The 19,058-nt window shown below is 45.7% G+C and overlaps 1 protein-coding gene across 6 annotated transcripts in view; it reads right to left on the bottom strand.

Moving 5' to 3' along the window:
- The window catches only part of Mtmr14 (myotubularin related protein 14), a 46,726-nt gene that overhangs the window by 18,010 nt on the left and 9,658 nt on the right, over positions 1 to 19,058 (bottom strand). For 4 of the 6 annotated variants that reach the window (XM_005364995.2, XM_005364996.2, XM_026788095.1 and 1 more), the window contains 7 exons: positions 15,281 to 15,389; positions 11,158 to 11,233; positions 10,784 to 10,844; positions 8,962 to 9,084; positions 7,829 to 7,902; positions 3,017 to 3,087; positions 2,401 to 2,475 (listed from right to left, as the gene is read on the bottom strand). In XM_005364995.2, coding sequence (XP_005365052.1) covers positions 2,401 to 2,475; positions 3,017 to 3,087; positions 7,829 to 7,902; positions 8,962 to 9,084; positions 10,784 to 10,844; positions 11,158 to 11,233; positions 15,281 to 15,389 — 589 coding nt within the window. Of the gene's footprint in view, positions 1 to 2,400; positions 2,476 to 3,016; positions 3,088 to 7,828; positions 7,903 to 8,961; positions 9,085 to 10,783; positions 10,845 to 11,157; positions 11,234 to 15,280; positions 15,390 to 19,058 lie in introns of those variants that run through there. The other 2 variants (XM_026788094.1, XM_026788097.1) reach the window with 2 other exon arrangements.

Genomic DNA, 19,058 nt, shown 5'->3' with positions numbered 1-19,058 from the left:
GTGCAGATCTAAAGGGGACTTTGATCAGAAAGAGACAGCATGTTCCCAGGGCTGGGCCTGGTTATCCATGGAGAGGGCTGCACTGGGAAGGCCCAAACCGCACAGCTGGGCTGAGGGATGGGTCTGGCACCACTAGACTCTAAGATTTACAGGAGAGTAAGAAACAAAACATGTGAGACTACTGAATGTGAGCAGTGTCCGCCCCTGATGCTCATCCCATGCACTCCATGAAAAAGCCTCCAGGAGCAGAGCAAAGTGAGTGTAAAGCGGAGTGAACAAGAGAGTCCATCACCCAGTGAGGTAAAATATAAAGGAATCTGGGACCCCAAAGTTAACATGCTGAGAGGGCAGAGTGCACCCCTGGCTGAAGATGACATGAAGAGACAAAGTGAGGCAAACTGGCTTGACTGCTTTATTTAAGGAAGCATTCCTTTGACATGCCCCCCCCCCCCCCCCCCACCAGCATGCCTGAATCACATTGACGTTCCTGCTCTGCAGCCAGCTAACTAGTGGTCTGCTTCTCACTGCTGTGAAGGCACTCCAGCATGCCTTCTCAGAGAACACTTACAACTCAGAGATCCTAGTGAGGCCTGGGATAGGGCTGCCAACCCCATCTTCCGGGAAAGGCAAGGTCTGTTCAAAGCCAAGGAACCCAACTGCAGCATCTCCAACTACTTAGAAGAGGTCTTACTTCCTCCCTAGAGACAGCCTTAGCAGGACCAACATACACTGCCCCTCCTGTCACCCCATTTGGTGAGTAGTTCATCACATCCATTTGGCACCTGCATTCAGGAAAACAGGCAGCTCCAGAGAGAGCAGAAGGGCAGCTTAGGGTAGAGGTCACCTGAGAGCTCAGTACACAAACTGAGGAGTATGTAGTCTCTACTTGGCTATTTAACCTGTGAAACCATAGCCCAGAAAACAGGACCCCATAAACCTAGTCTTTGGATCACAGTGAAGAGCACCAGCCTGCTTTCCCTCTCTGATGACGCTCTTATAGAAACACTTATTTAGGAGATACCTGACATTCCGCTCCCCCCCCCCCCCCGGCATGTACCCAGATAGCTGCCTGGGCATCTAAGCTGTTATTAAGGCTATTCAGAGATAAGATAAATCCCTGCTGGCGAGGTGGAATGGTAGGTAGAGGCATTTGCCACCAAACCTCATGACTTGAGTTCAATTCCCTGGAATCTGCATAGCAGGAAGAGAATTGGGTTAAGACAAATCCAGTCCTTGCCTTTACAAACTTCCTGAGTATCACATAAGAGAATGGGGCCTCCCGTTGCCTAAGAGGCAGGCCAGGTCTGAGAAAAGGAAACCTTAAGGCTGTGTGGGAGTTGTACAATGCAGGGCACAAATGAAAATGGTAGGGAGGCAGGATACTTTTGATAATCACCGGCTTAGCTGTCCTCCCCTGCCCTCTCTCCCTCTTTCTCTCTTCAGGGTATGGGGTGGACAGGTTTTGAGACAGGATCTGCTAAGTAGCCCAGGCTGGCCTCAAACTTGCAATGATCCTGAGTAAAGGATGACAGGCACGTACCCCAACACCTGGCTTTATGTGCAGGGGGTGCTGAGGAGATACACAAGCTGTGGGTTCTCTGTCCTCACGGAGCTCACAGAAGCAGATCTCTAAATCAGTAACTATAGCTCGGTGGAAAATTCCATGATAGATACACCCAGGGGGCTAATGGGAAGGTAGATGTAGACATCCAACCATCAGGGATGGGGAGAGGAGGCAAATCAGGAAAGTCTTCCTGAAGTGGACACAGAGCCAATCCTGAAGGACAAGGTGTCAGCCAGACAAGAGGAAGCTGAGAAGGGGCAGGCTGCAAGGGAGACTCCCAGCAGCCGTCAGCTTGTGAGGGTTAAACAGTGTGGAGAGCCAGCTCTATCTTTCAGGTTTCTGCAGTCAAATGAGGTCAGGCAGCTCTGCACTTCCTCTAACAGAACCCATTAAAAAGAAAAATGAAAAGCTGCTAAGCCCAGATGTGGAAGAGCAGACTTTGTGAAGTTCCCTGGAAACAGATCCCCCTGGTGGACACAAATCACTGAGTTACATTTGGAAGACTTTGACTCTCTGGGTCTGGAGCAAATAAGGAAAGCCGTACACGACGTACAAGATAGTGCACACCTTTAATCCCAGTGCTCAGGAGGATCTCTGAGTTCAAGGCTGGTCTGATGGTCTACACAGTTCTAGGTCAACCTGGGCTATACAGTGAGACCTTGTCTTAAAAAAAAAAAAAAACCAATCCCCAAACACACACACAAATAAAAAGACAGTTCAATAGGCAAGCAGTTTCTCGTTGTCTGGGCTGTGGGATGTCAGAATACTACCAACATTTGCACAAGGTCCCTTGGTTACACCATCCCCTCGTCCTGCCTGCATGATCAGGCCCTCACCTGATACTGGCTCCAGTCAATGTTCAGAGAGCGAGTCAGGAAGTCAGGGATGTTCAATGGGGCATCGACATAGTCCTGAGAACAGAATGACACTGTGAGATGTAATTGGCCAGCATATGCGACAACAGGCCCCAGCCCTGGAGCTGTATCCACCATAGGTAGGACAGCCCTCCACAGTGCTCGCCTCTTCTGGACCAGATGCCTGGAGCCCTCTGGAACTGACTGCTTAAAAAGCAAAGTGACCAGGTCACCATAGCTGAATGGAGTTTATCTGTCAGATACTGAAGTATCTGAGCTGCAAGAAGCATCAGCAAGCCACGTACGGCCTCTGGAGACTCCCTGTGCATGATCTCCTGCTTGAAGAAACAATGCCGCTTCCAGTCTTCACAGAGTGGAAGAAGAGGAAGGCTAATTGTTCCCTAATTTGGCTTTGAAGACTTTCTTTTATGGAGAGGCAGTCATGAAAAAGCGAGCAGAAAGGGTGTGCAGTGAGATATTAACACACACATACAAGCAGCAGAGGAAGAGAAAGAAATAGCGAGACAAATTCAGGCATAAGAATAAAGAAAAGGGTCTCCTGCTAAAAAGAAACATGGCTGAATATTGTTACTCATACCTGCTTCCAGTTAAATATGAGCCCTTCAGCCATGTAATCCCGATCCTTATACTCCTTGAAGAATTCACAGCCTGGAAAAGAAGGCAGCGTTATGGCACCTTATTAGCACTTCCTGTCTTGCTCAACAGCTCCCTTGCCACCTCTGACTCTAGGTGCTGGAGAACTCAGGAGCCATGAGCTCACCAGGCTTTCTGCACGGTGGCCCTGGGCAGGCTGAGGCTGACTGAAAGCTCCTGAGCACCACCATTTCCAGCTATACAAGGTCCCAACTGTCCTTGCACTATCTGTGTTCCTTGGTCACCACAGGCACCTCCCTCACTGCAGGTCCCTTTATCCTACAAGTTTCTAGTGCCAATCACAGCAGACAAAGGCAGTGCTCACAGCAAGAGTTCACTTTCTTGCAGAAGCTAAGGCAGCATCTTCGAAATGGGGGTAGCAATCCCCAACTACAGGTTTCGCATATCCTTACTCCAGAGGCATGGGCAGTGCCTGCAAGCTGACAAGTGCTCAGTGGACATCACTACTGTCAACCCAGCAGGGGGAGGGCACATTCTTCATCATTCAAACTTCCTCAGAAACTACCAGGTGGAGGCCTCGGCAACAGAGGGAGGAATTGTGCAGAGAAGAGCCTTTGGAAGCAGACCCAACTTAAAAGACTGGGAATAAGTTGGTGAATGTCACTAAGCCCTGGTTTTCCTACTTGTGGGATGGTGGCTTTAGGTGAAATACAGTAATACATATAAAACAGTATAGTCAGTTGCACAGCTGTTTGGGTATCTGTGACATTCAAATGGCAATACATAACTGGCACTATACTGCTCTTGTGACAGGAATTCTTAGTGTCAACCTTGACTTAGTCAACCAGCTTTTTGTTTTGTTTTTCTGAGCAGGGTCTATGTAGCTCTGGCTGTCCTGGGACTGGCTATGTAGACCATCCTGGCCTTGAATTCACAGAGATCCAAACCTGCCTCTACCTCCTAAGTGCACCACCATGACAGACTCAGGCAATATCTTGTTCTGCAGTAGCCAGCTGTCTTGGTTAGAGAGGAGGCTTGCCCCTGGGCTACAGCCTGCCTTTGTGGGATGAACACAGCCATTTTGCTGAGTGGGCTCCTGTGACATAAAGTCACCGGGCAGGGGAAAGCAAATGCAGAGGGAACAGTTTCTTAGAATTACTCTGAGCTCCCCAGGTCTGCGTGGGCAGACTTCAGCAGGCACATGGGTTTTGTACACCAAGTCCAGTGAGAGCCCTTAATTCTGTGAGAGATCAGAGGCTGATGAATACTCAGGGAACTCTACAACAACCTTTAGGCTTGCTTCAAAGCAAAATGAGGGTCTTTGTGGAGAGAAAAGTGGAGACCAATCCATGTGCCAAATTTGGCTTTTATTTTATACTAATCCCCTAATAATATTGAATTATTAGGTTCAATAATGATTGAGAAGTCAGGAGATAATCTTCAGTCCTAATACTTCAGCCTATTTTAGGGTGCCTCACCAGGAGAGAGAACAGCTACAACTAACAGGCAGGGGCCTTGAGCTTATGAGCCTGGGCAAAAAGGAGACACCAATTATCTCCTAGGGCACCATGAAGTGATTTGCTTTCTCATATCCTTACTTGCTAGATCAACTTCTGACAAAGCCCAGGATGCATACACTGTTTTTGTGAGAAACTGACTTGGTACCCAGGGCTGTGCCTGATGTCATTACTTCAACAAGCTTCTGAACCCAGTAAGGACAAAGCAGGGGATGGCAACAATTCACTCTAAAGGATACAAACCAGTGGGCAGTTTGGCCCCATCTATTCTCACATCCTGAAGGAAGAGTTGGGAGCACTGCCCATCTACATTATAAGTTAAACTGATACTATCTTTAGTCCTTGTATGAGCCTTGAAGACCTCACAGGACTCAAGTGACAGTCCTAAAAGGTTAAAGGTATGACTGTTCCCCCTGCCCTTGGTATGGACCTCAGAAGCCCAGACATGTAGTCATGATCCATCACCGCTGATCCAACACCACAATTTTTTCTTTCACTTTCTATAAAAGGTATGGCTTAAAAAAAAAATATTTATTTATTTATTTATTTATTTATTTATTTATACAATATTCTGTCTGTGTGTATGTCTGCAGGCCAGAAGAGGGCACCAGACCTCATTCCAGATGGTTGTGAGCCACCATGTGGTTGCCGGGAATTGAACTCAGGACCTTTGGAAGAGCAGGCAATGCTCTTAACCACTGAGCCATCTCTCCAGCCCAAGGTATGACTTTCAATAACAGCAATTTTGTAAAGTGATACAGACATGAAAAAACCTCAAGAACACAAGCATGTTAACTAAAAAGTGCTTCTGCTCCTGCTCCTTTACCCCTTATGGCTGTGTCTGGCTATTTTTTTTTTTCTTTTGATTGTCCCTGTACCCTCCTCCTGACTCATAAAATCATCAGATAAAGTACATAAAAATTTTGGGGATCTTTATGCCATCTTTTCTGCTCAGTTTTGGTAGTACGTTTTCCTTAACACACTGGGAATATCAACCAAATTAATTCTGTACCCTACTCCTCACCTTTTGTTAAAACAGGGTCTCACCTGGCCTGGAGCAGACAACATAGATCAGGCTTGACCTTGAATTTATAGTGTCTCTCTACCTCTGCTTCTCAATTGCCAGGATTACAGGTGTTTGCACCAGGTGCTCCTGTACACTGTATTGAGCTCTATTCTATTATGGAAGTACCATCATTTACTTCATTCTTATTCTGGTTAATGAGACTATGCCCTGTGATTTGCTATTACAGGCAGACATCATGCTAAATATCTTCAGCCCTAAGCCAGACGGACTGTAGACCAATGACAGGTTAACAAAGGGTGTTAACATTTGAGGAATATGTAGTAAGTTGCCAAACTACAAACAAAGAGACCCTGTACTGATGGAGGATGGTCATTGGTTAATTAATAAAGAAACTGCTTGGCCCTGATAGGTTAGAACATAGGTGGGTGGAGTAAACAGAACAGAATGCTGGGAGAAGAGGAGGTGAGGTAAGACGCCTCAGACAGACGCCATGCAGCTCATCGCCAGGGCAGACGCGATGAAGCTCTGATCCAGGATGGATGTAGGCTAGAATCTTCCTGGTAAGCTCACCTTGGGGTGCTACATACATTAACAGAAATGGGTAATCAAGATGTAAGAATTAGCCAGTAAGAAGCTAGAGCTAATGGGCCAGGCAGTGTTTAAATGAATACAGTTTGTGTGCTGTTATTTCTGGGCATAAGCTAGCCAGGCGGCCGGGAGCTGGGCTGTGGGAAGAGACCTGCAGCTCCCTCAACACTGTACTACTGCTACTGGAATGAAGCAATGGCACTAACACGTGGTACTAACTACTACGTTTCCTACCCATGCCTTTTTTGGAACTCAGCTATAAACAAGCAAACTGATGCCTATTCCTTAGGGAGCACACCACATCACGTGGAATAGCTGAGGCTACTCCCTAGCAGCCTCTCCTAGGAGGACGACACTAGGTCTGAAGCATCTGCAGAGCCACTGATGGCTCTAGTACAGAATGCAAGGGCATCAAGTGAGGAATGGATGTTCTGGAAGAAGAAACTTTTGCCAGCACTGTCAAGCCCAGTGGCATCTTCATAACCTACATCAGTCCAAAGTTGCTCTTAGACAAGAGAAGGTTCCAAGAGCCTTTCTTCCCACAAACTCATCAGAACCGTAATTTAGAGTCTATTGGGGCTAGGTCTCTCACTTTATTCTGAAACAAGTGTCATTATTCCCATGTTATGAAGGATGAAAATGGTGCTCAGATAGGTTGAGGGGCTGGTTCCAGGGCACCTAGTGCCAAAGGCAAGGAGCTACACCTAGTCCTACAGGACGCCAAACACAGAGCTGGCAGAAAAGAGCGTCATGAAACTGCATGGAGGACACTGAGGATGCCAGATCATCAGGAGTGGGTCTAAAGGCCATCAGTCGTCTGATGAGGATATCTCTCACAAGAAGCTTGCTGAATTTGCAATTCTAAGGAGGCTACTGCAGCCTGTTCTTGATAATGACTATAGGGCTCTAAGACTAGAAAGTAAAGTCCAAGCCCAAACTGAGGGAAGATGCCAGTGCTGAGAAGTGGGAGAGGCGTCAAGGAGGGAGGACACCTTGCTGTGATTGGCAAAGCCTGGGACCGATGTTCACCGACCAGCAGGGATGGTAGAGAACTAGAGTACTACTACACAGCTCCAGTTTTCAGTGTGAGAATATAGCCTGGCCACAGACACGGGATTGTGTGGCAGAGATCCAGAGTGGCTCTGTGGATACCAAAGTGTCCTATAATATTGGGAGGTTACTGTATAATTACTGATGACAGAGCACTTTTTGCTTTTCTGCTCCACAAACAGCACTGTCTGGGGTGATCCACAAATAGCTCTGGACATTCATGACAAGGCACACACCATATGGGACAGAGCAGCATGAATGATGGCTGTGTATGAACATGTCATTTCCTCTTACGTGCATAGGCCATATGGATACACAAAATCTAGCCTTTATGACAAACCGGAGTTAAGCTTTTCCAAGTTCTAACTTATACCTGAGGGAATCTGAAGCTCAGAGAAGTAACTTTCTCAAGGTTGTGGCTCATGAATACCAACACCAGGTCCCACCTCTGACCATCACTCCTTAGACAAATATACAACTCTGCAGGATCCTGCCTGACCCTCAAGCATTGACTGCTGTGACCTGGGCCCAAACGTCCATGCTGCCTGATACAGCTCCTCCCAAACAGTTCCCAGGACACCGAAGCACAGAAAGTTTGACCCTGTTCTCCTACCTGGATATGGGATAGAGAGGAGAGTGAAGTCTGCATAGCGCTGGGCTTTGTCCACTTTCTCAGAGGAGGTTACACTACAAGACAGGGACATAATGTGTTATGATATTCCTATACACACACACAAATACAGACTCCCAAATAAGTGTAACAATTTCTTACAATGAACTTTTTGCTAAAAAACTGTCCTTCAGACTTAGGAAGGACAGTCAGCAGCAAACAATAAAGAACTCTTCCCTGTCCCCCTTCAACAATGCAAATAAGAGGTCTTTTTCACTCTAACAAAGGAGCAGGCCTCAGCCAGTACCCAGAGTTGGAGGATAACCTTCCATAACAGCTCCATGGAGGCATGAGGCACATCCACTCTTGGTCCTGAGGGTGGGACAGAGCCGGACAGTAGGAAGGACTTCTCTACCTCCAAAGGCCACTCCTAAACATGGGAACATGGAGCTGAGCGTCGTTGCACACTTTCATCCCAGGATCTGGGAAGCAGAGCCAGGAGGATCCTTACAAATTCAGGGCCAGTGTAGGCTACATAGTTCAAGGCCAAGCTTGGCCATATTTCAAAACACTATCTCAAAAATAAAGATCAAAACAAAGAAAAGTAAAATAACAAACAAAAAGCAAAATAAACCAAAATAACCCCCACAAAAATACAATAAACAAACAAACAAATAAATAAATGAAAGAGGCCAGGAAGATGGCTCAGTTGGTAAAGTACTTGCTATGCCTGAATGAGGTCTTGAGTTCAGACCCCCAGCACCTATGTAAAAAGCTGGAAGTGGCTACAAACACCTATACTCGCGGTGATGTGAAAGTGGACAGGAGGATCCGCTGGCTTTCCAGCCAGCCAGGAGAGCTGAACTGGTGAGCTCCAGGCTTATTGCAAGACTGTCTTGAAAAATCCAATGGAAAATGACTTGGGGAACATATCTGATGTCAATCTTTGGCCTCCACGTGCACCAATACACACATGTGGATGCAGGCACATCAGGAATGAATGAAAATGCAATGAGAGTCTGCACAGATGGCCCTCACACCAGCCCACCAAGCCAGAAGGGCCATGCACTATGGGCCAGCCCCACCAATCATGAACACAGCCTGAGCCTGCTTCATGCCAGATGCCCTGTACTCACTTCATGCCAAACTTCACCTTCTTGTTCTCCACCATCAGGTCACAGATGTACTTGACGGATAGGTATCGAAGCAGCCTGATATCATAGCCTCTCACCTTATCAAAAAGGTGTGTGTCACCACTTCTGAAATAATAGCCAGAGAAAGGGGATGAGATCCATGTTGATCCAGAGAAGTGTGGGGTAGGGAGCTATTTTGGAAAGTATGGATGGAGACCTCTGTTCAATTATCCAGAAGTCAGAGGGAGCAGGCAAGGAAGGTGACTTTCCAAGAGATTATCCCTGTCTCGGGACATGGTTCAAAGAAGAGCAATTTGCAGCCAGAGTGGGAAAGGGCTCTCTGCACTGCTTGACATTAAGCCAGAAGACTCGAGATAATCTCAGTTCTAAAAAGCATCAGGCTGGTGGCTCAGACTCTTTAAGCTTCCATTAGAGTTCATCTCCACCTCCCCCTTTTCCCTCTATTTAGGACCATTTTTAGCCATATGCCTTATGAATGTAACAGATTGAAATTTTTCAACAGATAAAGACTTTTCAGGGTGATCTGATCAGCTGGTTGTGAAATACTAGGTAAGTGAATTTCTTCTACTTAACTAGGCCTTTGAAACAAGGAGAAAGAAAACAAACAACCAACCCCCCAAATTCTCAGGCTACTTTCTGTCCCGCCATGCAGATATGGCAGCAGCAGAAAGAGTAAACAGTCACTGCAATGTGTTTTTAATGCCTGCTTCTTGATCACTACCAGGAGCCAGCTGCCTCCCTGAGAACTGTATGCTGTAGATGACCTGGCCAAGGCAGAAGTCACCTGACCTCAGGGGACACCAAACATTCTTGAGCACAAGCCAGAGCTACTGCTTTCAAAGTCAGTTGCAGAACTTGGGCTTAGCAAAGTACCTGAGCAACAGTTTGGGCAGCGGATCTTACTAGGGTGCTCATGTGCATTCCAGAGATGCTGGATACCAGCTAAAGACTTTCCATGTGATAGCAACCACACAAAGGATATTTGTAGGCTTGTTCACGAAAGACCATTTGAAAGGAGTAGAGTGTACCCATTTTCTCCCTTTAAAGGAACTCAGTGCTGCAGCATGTCTGTAGTTCTAGAGCTTGGGAAATGGTGACAGGACCGGAGAGTTCAAGGTCATCCCTGGCTAGGATCTTCTGAACATCCCAGGAAGTTCAAAGCCAGGTTGGATTACACAAGACCTTGTCTCAAAATGCAAAAAAAAAAAACCCAAAAAAACAAAACAAACAAACAAACAAAAAAAAAAACAAAAACCAAAACCAAAACCAAACCAAACCAAAACAAAAAAAAACCAGAACTAGTCACTGTGGTTTTATGAAACCATCTCAAATGCTGCCCCCACCCCAAACACACACATACCAAAGAAGGAAAACGGTGTGTGTGACTAAAAATGCAATTGTGGGATACAGTGGCTACAATCCTGTAATTCAGTGCCAGGTGTGTTGTATGATACCTGGCAAGTTCACACTTAGCAGGCCAGCTGCATACTGCCACTGGGTAGGGCTCAAGCAAAGACTGACATCTAGGGCTGACCTTAGACCTGCAGCACAGAAACCCTGAGGTCATCATGTACTGGGATTCCAGCTACAGACTGCTCAGGTATCCAGCAGTGTCTTGATGAAGCTACTGGGTGGACTTAAACAGTGCTGTTTTGAGGGTATGGAGATGGAAAGCAGAGACAAAGAGCCGATCCACTTATATAGACCAGAGATGAATACCCACTGCCAGAAGAGCATGGCTGCCACCAACCAGGCACCCATCCCAACCCAACCTCCTACCCAGAGTGACCAACCCCGCACTAACCGAAGAGCACAGTCCTCCTCCGTGACATCATCCACATCTGCCCAGGTATCATCTGTTCCCCCTGCCAGAGAAACCAGTTTGTCAGCACTGAGGCTGGTATCATGGGCTCTACCCAGAGGTGTTCATAACAGCCTCCTTCCTTGAAGGACCAAGTATAGACAGCACCAACCTGCCCCTATCCCAGGTTCATCCCTCCTATCTCCACCAGAATCCCATGCCCGTCTGTGTAGTAGTTTGCTTGCATCTGAAGTGAATCCCTAGTTGCTGCTGAGTGGAGTGCCCTGGCCTCTACCCTGCTTCATCACACCTGCTCCTTACTCCACCGTGCCTGTGGTTCCCAGTCTCAGACCCGCAAAAGGCTGTTCAATATTCACCTGAGAAAAAATAGTTGTATCCAGAGCGTCCATACAGCTCTCCCCATCCAGCCAGGGTGGCCGACCTGCAAATGTGCTGGGAGACAAATAGCATTTTTGGGTCAGATGGTTTCTGAAGCATGCAGAGCTTAAAGAATGCCTAGTGCCCCTTACCAGCACTGAGACCATCACAGTCAGTCTGAAGGATACCTAGACTTTTTATTAGCCTCCAGACTCTACACCAAAGGGGTCTCTCTCCCAGATTCCAGGTACCAGTGTTACTTCAGTGATAAGTAAGACTTGAAGAATGTCCATATATACCAGGTACTGGGCACAGTACCGCCAAGTGACACCATCTTCTTACTGAATTCTCATTAAGACAAACATGGAAAGCAGCAGGGATAATCACTATTTCATGGATGAAGAAAAGTGGCGGGGCTGAAGCGTCCTCTGGGGAGTCCAATTCCCAGCAACCACATGGTGGCTCACAACCATCTGCAAGGAGATCTGGTGCCCTCTTCTGGCATGTAGGCATACATGCAGACAGAATACTATATACATAATAATAACAATAGTAATAATAAAAAACAACTGGCCCAGGGTGGTTAAGGGATGTGAACAGTCATACACAGTGAGGGTCAGGTTGAGAACTGGCCAAGCTCACATACCTTCAAGGGCCTGTTACTTATTAATTTGGAACTTTTAACATAGAGGGTAACTTTTATACTGAGGGAAATAATTAAAAGAGAAATACCTGGAATCTTAACTTTTAAAATGAACTTATTGAAACAATCCTGATGATATGTGGCTATGTTCTCAGCACTTAAGAGTAAGGGCAGTGACATCAGAAGTTTAAGGCCAGCCACAGTTACATAGTGGTTCTGAGGCCAGTCTGGGGTTCATGAGATTATCATAAAAAAAAAAAAAAAAAACAAACAAAAAACAATTTCCAAGGAAGCTCAGTGTGGTTCATGCCTTTAATCCCAACACTCAGAAGGCAGAGGCAGACAGATCTTTATGAATTAAAAGTAAGTCTGGTGACTGATCTATGTCTAATGGGAGCTCACCAAGGCCAGCTGGACTGGGACTGAACGAGCATGTGATCAAACCGGACTCTCTGAATGTGGCTGACAATGGGGGCTGACTGAGAAGCCAATGATAATGGCACTGGGATTTGATTCTATTGCATGTACAGGCTTTTTGGGATCCTAGTCTGTTTGGATGCATACCTTCCTAGACCTGGACGGAACGGGGAGGGCCTTGGACTTCCCACAGGGCAGGGTACCCTGACTTCTCTTAGGACTGAAGAAGGAGGGGGAGTGGAGGAGGGGGAGGGAAATGGGAGGAGGTAGAAATTTTTAATAAATAAAAAAAAAGGATAAAACAAAACAAAAACAAACAAAAGAAGAGTAAGCCTGGTCTACATAGCCAAGTTCTATGGGACAGCCAGGGCTATGTAGAGAGACAGTGCCTCAAAAAAACAAACCTCCAAATTACCAAGGCAACATAGTAGCTATTAAAAGGACTATGAGAAGTAGAAGCCAGTACCATGTACATGCTAGGATAGTACTCTAAATTACTCCACTGCCTTGCTTTTTTTACTTTCTTCATCACAGAAGGGATCATTTTAGAGTTGGAATTCTAAAAGCCAAGCAATAGTACCTTTCTTTTAAAAGACTGTATCTGTACATCTGCATGATGTGTGTTTGTCGGTACTCAGGCCACAGTGTGCATCAGAGTATACAACTTTGTTTAGTTAGTTCTCTTCGCCCACCTTTATGTGAGTTCTGAAGATCAAACTTAAGGCTGCCAGGCTTGTATAGTGGGTACCTTTACCCACTGAGCCATCCTGCTGGCCTTTAAACTTCATTATTTAATTTAAGACTACGTCTTTAAATAGTGTGTTGAAATCCAGCAGTGTTTCGGGGGTGGTGGGAAATGGGAAATTTTGAGTGACACAGAAGCCAGCCAATCTAGTCTGACGGAAGGCTAGGAGAACTGCCCCCACGGCATTAGGAGAAAAGGGAAAATGTAAGATGACAGGGCAATTAAAGTTCGTTTCTGAATGTGTGACACAATCTGGAAGTATAAAGTAGATTTCTGAAAGGTTACAAAATATTGTCTACTGTAGGGTCCTCACATAAGGTAAAAGAAGTAAACAGTTGGCTGCTGCATGAAATGGGTGCAGACTAGGTCAACTGTCTGGCTCTTGCTGGCGGTGAGAGCAGGCAAAACGTAAGTAGCTGGGTATCATCTGGGGCAAGCTGGGTGCATTCCTGGAGATGTGGCCTGTCTGCATTATCTGCTTCCCTGTGTCTCTTGGGACCCCGTCAAGAGACCACTATTGCTTCCAGGGTAGCATTTTTATTTGCCAATCTCTGCTTGTAGTCTCTGTTCCAGAAGCCCATGGAGAATGGCTAGGGCTGAATTTCCTGCTGGTCTAAGCACAATGAACTATGGTGGGGGCTACCTAATACTTCCTGGGTCTAACAGCATCCAAAATTCAGATTAAACTGCCAACTGTTGGGTATGGCAACACAGGCTTGAAATCTTTGGGAATCTCCGGCTACTGGAGGATGGGGGGCGGGGGGTTAAGGTCAGTCTAAGCTACAAAGTGAGATCCTGTCTCAAAGTAAAATTAGTTGGTAAAACACTTGTTATGCAACCATGAGAGCTTGCGTTTGGGCCACCAACACCCACATAAAAAGCCAGGCGTGGCAGTATACACATATAATCCTAGAGCTAGAAAGCAGAGACAGCAGCACAAGGGTAGAGCTGACTGGTCAGGAAGCACCACTGAATGGGGCTACTCCAGGTTTATGAGAGAGATTGGCTCAAAAGTAAGGTGACAGGGATTGAGAGAATGACACCCAGTCTCGACCCTTAGCTTCCAAGCACGTGTGTGCACACAGGCCCCACATTCTTAGACATTAAATAGTGCCTAACAGGGTCTGTAATCCTTACACTTAGGAGGCTGAAGTAGCAGGACTGCTTTAATTTTCTTCCCCCTTGCTTCATAGACCTGACAAGTTGAGGGAATTTACTTGCTAGTATTTCACAATCCCTTAATAGGCTAGGTCTGAAAAGTCTTAACTATTGAAGAATTTCAACTTCCCACATTCATAAGGCATGAGGCTAAGAATGGTCATGGGGAGGAGGCAGGAGATGAACTCTGATGGAAGCTTAAAGGGTAACCCAGACTCAGGGAGGGTGAGGCAGAAAGAATGCTATCAGTTTAAAGGAGAGCCTGGGCTACTAAACAAAACCCTGACTTTAAAAAAGAGAAAATCAGGAATTGCTTGGTGTTTCCCAAATGACAAAGCTCCACCCAGGTCTTCGCTTCAGTTTAGAGCTGAAATTATATCAATGCCCCCGTATTGATGCATTCACAAGTCCACATCAGAAGTCAGGATAAATGCATTTCTCATTCTTCTGTGTAAGACACAAGGACTTATGGAGCCCAGGCTGTCCCTAAACTCCTTGATTCTCTTGCCTCTACCTTCCAGGTATCAGGATTACAAGTGTGCACTGCCATGCCTGACTCAAATCTAGTTCTCTCGCTGTGTAAATTTGATCAAGTTGTTTGCCACTCTGAACCAACAGACAGTAAGACAGGTAAATGAAACCACATTATGGAGCTACCCTAACAGTCCTGTTGAGCACATGAACTGCAAGGATTGGGACTTTTGTCTCCTTTACAGGATGATATATTTCAAGTTCTGAGATACTGCCTGGCACAAAGTACACATTCAATAATACCTGGCTAATCACGGGACTGAAAGAAGGAACAAACAGCATAATATTATCTGATTTAATGTACTCTGTAAACCAATGATGTAGGCTTGTGGAATAAACTGAGGCCACATGCAGGCAAAATGCCAGGACCTGACTTAGTCTAGCTCTATAGCATGGGTTAGGGAGGTAGGAAGGCTCTGGTGTTTCATCCCTTCCCTATCTGAAAATCTCTTTCAGTTGGAAATGGTCTATTTCTCTGGCCTGTTTCCCACAGTGCCAGGTGTCCAACAACCAACTATCCTGCCTTTGGCTGCTAGAAAAGAAAAAGGATTTACAATTTTACATGAAGTCAGTAACCCAAAGACAGGGTAAATGTCTCATAGCAAATGAGGCTATGGGTGGGCCTTACCTTGCCTTTGAACAGGATCACTGGGCAGACAAACCGTCCTCTGCACCTGGCCATCTTGCTGCGGTGGATGAGGTCTTGCAGCTTGCTCACCTGCACGGTGCTCTGGAACCTAACATACAGGCAGAAGAGGCAGGTCAGCCGGACTTTCGGATGGGTACTCACGCAGGAGATGCGAAGATGCCTACACATGTCAAGCCTCTCTGGGACTCTGTTTTTGAGAGAAGTTCTCACTACATAGCCAAGGTAGACCTTGAATTCACTATGTAGCCCATGCTAGCCTTAAACTATATAGCCTAAGCTTTTTTTTTTTTTTTTTTTTTTGGTTTTTCGAGACAGGGTTTCTCTGTGGCTTTGGAGCCTGTCCTGGAACTAGCTCTGTAGACCATGCTGGTCTCGAACTCAGAGATTCGCCCACCTTTGCCTCCCGAGGGATTAAAGGCGTGCGCCACCATCGCCCGGCTCCTAAGCTAGCCTTGAATTTGTAGCAAGCCTCTTAGCTCAGTCTCCCAAGTGCTGTGATCACAAACATGCCCACCACACCAAGTTTTAGTCACTAAAAATTTAGCAAATGCCATTATTTCTGAACTTCAGATCACTGATATATGGAGTTTTTCAGGAAAAGAAAAACTGTTAATTACAAGTATTATAATCCAAGTCACCCTGATTTAGTGCCTTTCCAATGAAAAAAAAACAAAGACATGCAAAGGGCTGAAGAAGGAGGACTGCTATAAGTTCAAAGCTAGCCTGGGCTATATAGAGAGTTCAGGCCAGTCTGGGTCAAATAAGATTGCCTCAAAACACAAGCCCCCTCCCCAGCAAAATCAAAACCGAAATCAAAACCAAATGGGGGCTGGAGATGGCTCAGTGGTTATTAAGAGTACTGGTTGCTCTTCCACAGGACCCAGGTTTAATTCCCAGCACCTGTAGCGCTTGCACTATGGGACTGTACGCAAGCCAGGAACTAAGCTGAAGACTTAAAAAAACACATGTACATGGGGACACGGGTCATCCTTGAGACAAGAGTGCCAAGAATGCCCACTTTATTGTGCTCAGGGGCAGGTTATATAGGGCTCTGGCCACGCCCCAGCTCTCGGGATCTTTCAGCTGCAGACCCACCAGCCTGCCATCCGGGTCTCATGCTAAGAGCAGCTGAGCAGAGGAAAACAAGTTGTTTACAAGAAATTCAGGGTCTGGTGGTCCACAGTCCCCAACAAGCACCCAAATGGCAGCTTACACCTACTTGTAACTTCAGTTCCAGGAAACCTGACACCTTCATACAGACATAAAACAATACAGACAGCAAAACAATTCACATAAATAAAATTAACTGGTTAATTAATTTAAAAAACCAAATAAATTTTTTTTAAAAAAGGAAATTAGCTCCAACAAGCTACACCAGCACCAAACAACACTTCCCTACAGAAGCAGCAGCACTGGCATGTGTGTGAGTGTGCAGGAGAAGCTCACTAGCCAGCCAGGCTACCTGGTGAGTGCCAGGCTTTATGAGACTCTACCTTACAAGGCTGTACATGAGATGGAAAGATCACTGCCTCCACAGACACTTCATGCACACACATACAAACACCACACACTAAGGGAAACAAGGCAGGAAAGAGCTATACAGTGACCACTTAGAAGGAAGGCAAGGGTCTTCCTTTTTTGGGCTTTTGGGCCAGTCTTATAGAAAGTTCAGTCCTTTCCACATGCTGGTCCTTCAGATAATTCTGTTACCACACAGCTCCCCAGGGCGCATGGATCTGAACAGTGTTTCAGGAAGGGTAGATTAGTGACACTCATGGTCTGTGAACTCCAATGGTAATGCAGATAACACACAACTGCAGTCTTAGGCTGGTGGTGTACACCTGTTACCTCTGCATTCAGGAGGCAAGGGCAGGCAGTCTAGCCTGATCTACATAGTTTGAGTTCCTGGTCACCAAAGACCCTGTGTTTAAAAAAAAAACAAAATGAGCCCAGCATGGAGTTTGAGGTCAGCCTGGTCTACAGAAGAGTTCCAGGAGAGCCAGGGTGACACAGAAACCCTGTCTCAACTCCTCCAGTCCTCCAAACAAAAAACACCCAAAAAACAAGCTTAGCTGTTTTGAAAATAAACTGGGCCATGGTGGCACATACCTATAGTTCCAGCTCTCAGGAGGAAGCAGAAGGCAATTTTGAGGCCAGGCTGGACTATACAGCAAGTAGGGACCTACATGACCTATGTAGGGATGCTATTTCAAAACAATCTAACAGCAACAAAAAGACAAAACACAATACACACACAACAACAGCAGCAACAACAAAAATCCCAAACAACCCATAGCTGACTTCCATTTGAGACAGGGTCTCATATAGCCCAGGCTGGTCTCAAACTCCTGAGCCTCCCACCTCCACTTCCCAAGTGCTGGAATTTTTGGTATGCAACACTATGCCTGTCTCTCCTCCTGCAGGAAAATAAAGGTTTATACATATATATAAAATATATTAAGGTTTCTGCCCCTAAACCATGGCTTAAGATTGTAATGACTATCAGTTGGAAGCATCTGAAATTGAAGTCAAAACAGTTTTAAAAAGACAGGTTGGGAGGTGGTATAGGGACAAGGTTGAGAAGTCTGGAAGAGTTGGAGATGGGAAGAAGCAGGGTAATTAAAATACACTGTATACATGTATGAAAATTTCTAATACATTAAAATATATTTTACAAAGTCTTATGCCAGGCCTAGCAGCACATACTTGAGATTTCAGTTATTTCATGGGGATTTGGGGTGGAGGGGTAGGCAAAGCTGGGGGATTGATCACAAATCCAAGTTCTGTCTGAGCTAGAGTGAAGTTAAGGTCAGCCTTCAAAATTTAGCAAACCTCAGTCTCAAAATGAAAAAAAGGCTAGTGAGATGGTTTTACAGGTAAAAGTAAATGTTCTTGCCATGCAAGCTGACTACCTGAGTCCAGTCCAAAGACCCCATGTACACAGGGAAGGAGAGAATGGGCTCCATAACATGTTTGTCCCACCTCCCACATCATATACACACAGTAGTAAACAAAAATTTAAAATATAGCTTTATGGTATGGCATTTGCCCATTATATGTGAGGCCCTAGGTTCAATTCCCAGAACCTAAAAATAAGGTAGCAGAGGAGAATGTGTCTTCAAACAAAAACCAGTTTAATGATCATAAGAACAGACAGAAAGACTGGAATGGAGTGAGTGGAGCACTCCTCCTATGAAGCCTCTTTTACTCTTATCGGTTTTCTCACTTCCATTTAAAACATTTTTTTAAAATATTTATTATGTATACAATATTCTGGTGTGTATGCCTGCTGGCCAGAAGAGGGCACTAGACCCCATTACAGATGGTTGTGAGCCACCATGTGGTTGCTGGGAATTGAACTCAGGAGCTTTGGTAGAGCAGGCAATGCTCTTAACCTCTGAGCCATCTCTCCAGCCCCCATTTAAAACATTTGCTCTGTTCAGACACCATCTCCTCTATTGCTTAGGGTCTTAGCTGGGCTCATCCCTGTGGGTTCTTGGGCATTTTTCTAGAGCCTGGATTCTTGCTAACTCCATAATTGCTTCCTCAATCAAGATATCTCCTTGCGGGCTGGAGAGATGGCTCAGTGGTTAAGAGCATTGTCTGCTCTTCCAAAGGTCCTGAGTTCAATTCCCAGCAACCACATGGTGGCTCACAGCCATCTATAATGAGATCTGGTGCCCCTTATGGTCAGCAAGCATACATACAGACAGAACACTGTATACATAATAAATAAATAAATCTTTAAAAAAAAGTT

The sequence above is a fragment of the Microtus ochrogaster genome, unplaced genomic scaffold (assembly GCF_000317375.1).
Source record: "Microtus ochrogaster isolate Prairie Vole_2 unplaced genomic scaffold, MicOch1.0 UNK1, whole genome shotgun sequence".
Classification (NCBI taxonomy): Eukaryota; Metazoa; Chordata; class Mammalia; order Rodentia; family Cricetidae; genus Microtus; species Microtus ochrogaster.
The sequence above is the reverse complement of the archived record's forward strand: the minus strand, read 5'-3'. Positions and strand labels throughout refer to the sequence as shown.